At 54.7% G+C, this 7,289-nt stretch overlaps 1 protein-coding gene across 1 annotated transcript in view; it reads right to left on the bottom strand.

Annotated features, from left to right (window-relative positions):
- Positions 1–3,907: 3,907 nt before the first annotated feature.
- Positions 3,908–7,289, bottom strand: part of KIAA1755 (KIAA1755 ortholog) — a 48,883-nt gene continuing 45,501 nt past the window's right edge. Inside the window, exon 14 of the mRNA XM_032294972.1 lies at positions 3,908–4,872. Coding sequence (XP_032150863.1) covers positions 4,174–4,872 — 699 coding nt within the window. The 3' untranslated portion in view covers positions 3,908–4,173. The remainder of the gene's footprint in view (positions 4,873–7,289) is intronic.

Genomic DNA, 7,289 nt, shown 5'->3' with positions numbered 1-7,289 from the left:
AGGACCTTGTTATGGTTGTCTGGGGCTAGAGACTGGAGGCTGGGATGAGGGTGAGGAGGTTGGAGGGGGAGAGAAGTAGAAGATAACAGATCAGGAGAGCGGATTTATGGGTTAAGGGGAGGTTCGAGGACAACTCGCAAGTTTCCAGCCTGGGTGCCTGGATGGACGGTCAGTGCACAGAGAGGGAAGCAGGACTGGGAGGGCAGATCAGCGGTTCCACGTACAAAACACCACCAGTTTTCCTTCCCTGGTCTGACCGAATGCCTCCATTTCACAGATGGGGAAAGGAGGTCCTAAGGAAGTGCATGGTTACCCAGAGTTCCCCAGCATGCCTCAGACAGAGGGGAATGGGGTCCCCAGAGTCCTGCTGCCTATCCAGAGCACTTACCCTGCAGGGGGCTCTGGCTCTGGCCTCAGAGAGCTATTTTCAGCTGGAGTTTGGGACCAGGCAAATTTGTCCTGGGCTGGAAGCCAATTCACAACCCCTGGAGAGCAGAACATCTCTGCTTTATGAGGTCAGACTATATTCTGACCCCAACCAGCCACCCTGTCTGGGTCTAGAGTGGGAAACAAGAGGGCACAGGGGTGTGAGGGGCCTACCTCAGAGTGGCTGACCTAACACAGACTCATCCGCAATCCTGGGGTTGGCATCGATTCAAAACCAGGTCCATACCCTGCACCTTCCCCTTCTCGGCCCCTTTCCTGGCTGTGTGACTTTGGGCAACTCATTGCCCCTCTCCAGGCCTTAGTCTTCCAATCTGTAAAATGGGGACATCTCAGGGTATGACTTCTGTGACCTAAAGGGTTGTAGTAAATATCAGCTGGGAAATAGACGGACAAAAAAGTGCTTTGCGAACTGTAAAGTGCCTAGGCTTCCATTTGGGCTCAGTCCTATCTCTGCCTCGCATACTGCCCAGCAGTGAAAAGTCTTTTCAGATCTTTGTTCCTTCACAAGATGGCTGCTCCTCTGGAAAGGAAGAAGGCTTGGTGCGGAATGCAAGGATCCAGAGATCTTATTTTCCTGACCCAGCAGGCTTGACAAGGACAGATGGGAAAACTGAGGGGCACCCATCTACTCAGAGCCACTAGGCTGTTAAGCCTGGATTCAAAAGCAGGGCTCTGCAAGATGAGAAAGAGCCTCATCCATCCAATCCCTCCATTGGAAAGTTGGATAAACTGAGCACCAGAGAGAGGAAGCAACCTGCCCGGGGTGACCAGGCCATCAGCAGCAGGGCAGAGTGGCACCTAAGGTGCCAGACTTCCAGGCTATGACCCTCCTTCCCCTTGCCTGCCAGTGTTCCCATTACAGTGGGATGTTCACAGTCACATCACTGGCTGACTTGGGGTTCCTTGAAAGCCCATCTTCTTCCATCAGAGCAGACCTCAAACTTTGTTGAGAAATCCCAAGGAGAGGCACTGGCCACTGCCTCTTCAGAGCAGCCTCTCAGAGGCTGAGGCTTTGCTGATTCAAAGCTATGTCGTCACTTGTAGGGAGTCTCTGGGGGAGGCCATGCCATGCCCCTACTGTGGGCAGGTTTGGGCAAAGCCAATAAACTAGGCCCAGGTCAAGTCCAGCTCTGCTCCTCACTGTGGCACTGGGCAAGGTACCTCCAAACCTCTCTGAGTTTCAGTTTCCTCCTCAGTAAAATAGGGTGGAGTCAGTCCTCATGGTGCTGTAAAGCTTTTAAAGGAGTTAGCTCAAAGCTAGGCACAAAGAAAATGCAAAAGAAATGTTAGCTGTTATTATGCGTTATTCTTATATTTTGTTACTCATTATGATATTTCATTTCTGCATTCCCTTCTCCCCCAGGGGACGCTGTGAGGGGAGAGATTGTTGGGGTACAGTTCTTTCTGCAGACAGAGGGATGTACCAGGTAACCTTGGGGACTCCTCCCACCAAGGATTCCTAGATTACCCATGCCCCCTTTGCTCCCCTTCCTTCCAGCAGTAGCTGGGGTCTCTCACAAGTCAGTTTCCATCCTGGCACCCCAGGTTCCCTGGCTCCCTGCCTGTGGTCCCCACTGGCTGGATGCTGTTGCTATGGCAACAGCATTTTTAAGCACCTTCAGCCCTCTCTGAGGCGACAGGCATGGATGGAGATGGGCTGATCCAATGCCTCATGCATCCTTGGGCCTGTCTGGATGGAAGGCAGGGAGTGGAATGCAAGAATCACACCTGGCTGTGGGTGGGGGCGGCTCAGGCCCCAGCCCTGGGTGTTCCCGAAGTGCACCCCCATCTCGCTGAGTCACAAAGGAGGAGCCCTTGGCTACAAATGCAGATTCCAGCCACCTGCCAGCCCCAAGGGTGCTGTAATGTCTGGGGTAGAGTTCCCTAGGAAGCGGCCTTTTGATGGGCTCTGCTCCTGGCTCCGGGCAGGCCCTAGACCACACCTGCAGAAATCTTGAGTCTTGGAAGATTCCTGAAGCCATTTTAGGTACTGAGTGTGAGACTCTTGGCTGGGACAACTCCTGAGAAGCCCTATTTGTCCCCCTCTGCCTGCCCCAGGCCTGCCTCTCTGCCCTTCACAGCCTCATTGTGGGGACATGTGCCCCCAGCCTCTTCCTGGAGCCAGGAAAAGTCAGGGCTAGGTGACCAAGAGGCCACTTCAGTAATGCAGCCTGCTGCAGAGATGGGCAAACACTTTCAGCTTAATGACACTCCAGAGAGATGCTGGCAGGGGCCACTCTGGGCAGTGTGAAGGTTGGGGCTTCTGGATGCTCCATCTAAGATCCAACAGATAGGCCCCTTCCCACGGTCTGCAGTCATTGGGACCCAGCCACCCACAGAACCCCAATGGCACTGGGCCACAGAGGCTGTGCCTCTTTAGGTGGCCATTGGACAGGGAGGGGGACAGAAGACACAGTCCAGGGAGGCTTGGTGGAGAGGTGAGAAAGGCAAGGGATTCTCTATGGAGGACAAGGACAGGATTCTATGGGGTTCCTTGAACTTGGGAATGAAGGCCCATGCCTGGTGAAGGAGCCTCGTGAGACAGGGAGCACAGAAGACAGGCCCTGCCCTTCTGAGCACAAGAACCGGCCCCCGGCTCCACGAGGCGACTCTCTTTGCCCAGGCCAGTGGAGCTAGCTGTGCCTGCCGTCTACGAGTGCCAGCTCCTGAGGGCTGGCAGATAAATGCCTCGGGTGCCTCACCCCTCTGGGGGTGCGCCAGGACTCCATGCTGTCTTTCGGAGATGTCCAGCAAGATCCAGGTGGGGCACAGCGGTCATACCTGTAATCCCAGCACTGTGGGAGGCTGAATCCAGAGGGTCGCTTGAGCTTGAGACCAGCCTGCCTGGGCAACATAGCAAGGCCCCATCTCTACAAAAAACAAATAAACAGCTGAGCATGGGGGTGCGTGCCCGTAGTCCACCTACTCAGGAGGCTGAGGCGGGAGAATTGGTTGAACCCAGGAATTTGAGGCCATGATTGTACCTCTGCACGTCAGCCTGGACACCAGAGTGAGACCCTGTCTCTGGAAAAAAAAAAAAAAAAAAGCAATTTCAGCACTTTGGCAGGCCAAGGCAGGAGGACCGCTTGAGTCCAGGAGTTTGAGACCAGCCTGGGCAGTGTAGTGAGGCCTCACTTCTAAAAATAAAACAAAATGAATTTTTAAAAATGATTAAAAAAGAAAAAATTTACTTGACAACGTAGCTTCATTCTTTACTCCCTTCGCAGACTCACCTCCAACGCCCCCAGCAGCTGTTCCTGGATCAGCACCAAACGTACTGATCCTACTGAACCACTCCTGAGTCTCCCCAAGGATTCTGTATGAGGGCAACGCTGGCCTTCGTGCCCGAGGGGAGAGCTGTGTGTTTCTGAGTTGCAGGTGGGCGTCTGCCTGCCTTTGAGGGAGACTCTGGAGGGGTCTGTGCCCACAGGTCTTTCCATGGCAATGAGAGCCTGGAGGGATGGAGCCAATCACACACTTTATTGCACCCCAGTTCTGATGCCCACTCTTGCTATTCTGCATGGGCGAGGATCGGGTCTTCTGGGGGTTTTCTGGAGCCAGGGGCAGGTCAACAGTTCTCATCCTCCCAGCAGAGGCAGAATAGGGTAAAACTGGAGCTCCATGGCAGCGTCTCAATGGGACTAACCAGAGCTCCCGGCTACCCCTCCGGCTGGGCCCCATCCCAGCGCCCCTGGAGGCTGGTGCCACTGAAGGGGAGGGTCTCAGCTAGAGGGAGGCAGGGGGACTTGTCTGGGGTGAGTCCTCAAGGGATGTCTGTGAGTCTGTCCCTTCTGAGGAGAAGCTGCCCTCAGTGGGGTGAGGGAGCTGGCTCTGCCCGGGGGACTGCTGCCAGAAGGTGGTGGCAAGCAAAGGCTCTCGGGCAAGGTCAGGGAGCTCACGTGTGCCTTTGCCATCTTCAGCCTCTGCAGCTTGGCCAGCTTCCTGGGGTGGAGTGCCTGCCTGGAAAATTCTGTTCTGTTCCCCTCTGGGGGCCCCGGGAGGCCAATGGGACTTTGGCAAATGGTCCATGCCCAGTGAGTCTAATGGGGGAAGGTCCCACCTCGCCTTGGAAGTGACCTCTCCACTCAGACCCTGGCCCTTGGCTGCTGCCCCTCTTTGTTCTGGGCGCGCTGAGTGAGCAGTGGGAGCCTCTGGGCATGAGCAGTGGGTCAGTGCCTTCTCCAGGAGCATCCGGATCTCCTCATGCCTTAGCTGGGCCTCTTCCCACAGCTCCTGGCCCAGGCCCACCTGGCTCAGGGAAGCCACCTGCAACCCCACCGCCGCCAGCTTCTCAGCAGGGAACTCAGACGCCAGTCGCTGCAGGTAGCGGTGGAGGCGGCGCCGGTCCCTGGGACTGACCCTTGAGTCCTTGTCCAGCCTGAGCTGGGTCATCAGGTCCTGACAGTCCATGTGGAACCAGGTCATCTGGGGGGACAAGAAGAGAGGGAGGTGGGGGCTTAGGCTGGGAGTGGGACTGTGGGGGACTGAATTAATAAGTGCCCGATGTCAGGATCCCACTCAGCTTGGCCATGATCTTCACTGACCACGATGACCTTGGTTTCCCTCTCTTCCTGGAGTGCACACACCTGCCATCTGGAAACAGCCCCCAAGCACCCTTAGGATCATCAGATACCTTCTTTTTTGTTTTTTGTTTTTCTTTTGAGATGGAGTCTCATGCCATCACCCAGGCTGGAGTGCAGTGGTGCAATCTCGGCTCACTGCAACCTCCACCTCCCAGGTTCAAGTAATTCTTCTGTTTCAGCCTCCTGAGTAGCTGGGACTACAGGTGTATGCCACCACACCTGGCTAATTTTTGTATTTTTAATAGAGATGGGGTTTCACCTTGTTGGTGAGGCTGGTCTCGAACTCCTGACCTCAGGTGATCTGCCTGCCTCAGCCTCCCAAAGTGCAGGGATTACAGGCTTGAGCCACCATGCCCAACCCATCAGACACCTTCTAATAGACCTATGGGACAGCAGGGACTTAGCTCTCTCTGGGGCTCAGTTTCTTCTTCTGTAAAATGGGAGTTGCACTAGATGATCATGAAAAGCCTCTTGAGAGGTGAAATTCCTATCTGTGGTTGTATTAACCCCTGCGAGTTTTGTGAGGGAGAAGTCTGGCTAATGTTTATCGAGCACAACCTGTTTGCCAGGTTCTGTGTGTCTCATGTAGGATCACACTGAACTGCAGTATCAGCCCGTTTCACAGAGAAGAAAACTGAGGCTCAGAGACATGAACTCACTTGCCCTAGGTCACACACCAAGTCAGGGAGGAGCTGGGATTCCATCTCAGATCTGTCCTCCAAGAGCCTCCGTGGGCACAGGCAGGGGTGTGCCCTCACCGTCACACCATGAGACTGTGAGCCATGCCAGGCCCGCAGGCCCCCTCACTGCAGGCGAGCCTCTGCCCCATTTTGTGATTCTGTCTGTCCCCACTTCCCCCCACAAAATGTCTGCAGACTGCAAAGAAGCCAACACTTTCACAGCAGCTCGTGAAAAACATAATCTTTCTCTCCATTGATTTAGAACCCGACAGCGAGCTGTTAGGCTGTAGGGATTGGAGAACCATTTTCTCCGAAGAGACCATCTTTCCACGGATTAAAGGAACTTGTCTTTAGATAAATGGCTTCATATTCGTGCAAGCACACGGAGCTCATGGCCGGGAAAGAGCTCCATAAATCTCCGTTAGTGGCACCACTGTGTTATTATTATTTAGGACCCATGCTGCGGCTCACGCGTGCCCACCAGGGGCGGAGGCTGGTGCTGGGCTGTCCCATCGTCTGTCTGTTCAGGACTTGACCTTCCAGGCTAAGCTGGACAGTGATGGACAGCACCTCAGAAAGGATCTTGCCCAACCCCTTATGGAACAGATTGAAATTCAGGGCCAGAGAGAAAACAGGGCCAGCCCAGATGAAACAGCAAGAGTTGGACTCAAAGCTGAGGTTCCACCTCCCCTGTATGACTTCTGGGCCCAGCACAGACACCACCTCTGCACGGGCCATCCCCAGACTTCCAACTCTCCTAACTCCCTGCAGAGCCTCCCTGAGCCCCTGTGGGCCAAGCCTGTGCCGGGCACAGCGGATAGAGCCAGGACCGACTCGGACCCAGTCTCTGCCTCGGGAGCTTGCCTCGCAGGCACTGTGCAAGAGACAGGCACATGACGAGCACCAGGACAGCTTCAGATCAAAGTGAGCACCCAGACTTGATGAAACGGGGTGACGAGAGAGAACAGGAGCGCGTGGTCAGGAAGGGCCTCTGCAAGGGGGGATGTGTGAGCTGAGAGCGGAAGAAAGAAGAAACCAGCTGGTCAAGGGGAAGAGTGTTCCGGGCTGAGGGAACAGCACATGCAAAGGCCTCAGAGCTGGAGCACGTTTGGTTGATCCGGGAAGGCCGCTGGGGCTGAAATTGGCTCAAATCAGTGGGCAAGGCAAAGAAGCTTCCAGATGTCTGGAACCCTGGAGGCACCCCTCCTCCTAATGATAATATTGATGTTAATAATAATTCTGAATTTGAACAAAGCCCTGTGCCAAGGGTTACTTCCATTGAAATCTCTCACTACCTGGCAAGGCTGGCAGTAGAGCCAGATGGTCTGGGTTTGCATCTCTGCCCACTCAGATAGCTGTGTGACCCTGTGTGAGTGATCTGACCTCTCTGTTTCCTTATGTGGAAATGGGCATAATAGTAGTACCTGCCTCATAGGATGGGGTGACAATAAAACGATATGTGAAATGGCTAGAACGGGGCCTGGCTCCTCATAGGAACTACACGGCCATTAACTGTGGTCTCAGCAAGGAGCTGAGGCCTAGAGCGGGGAACACTGCACCTGAGGTCACAGAGCTCACG

Source organism: Sapajus apella, unplaced genomic scaffold (assembly GCF_009761245.1).
Source record: "Sapajus apella isolate SASKATOON/1434 unplaced genomic scaffold, GSC_monkey_1.0 scaffold33, whole genome shotgun sequence".
NCBI classification, from domain to species: Eukaryota; Metazoa; Chordata; class Mammalia; order Primates; family Cebidae; genus Sapajus; species Sapajus apella.
Note: the sequence above shows the minus strand (reverse complement) of the source record. Positions and strands in the feature narration are given on the sequence as shown.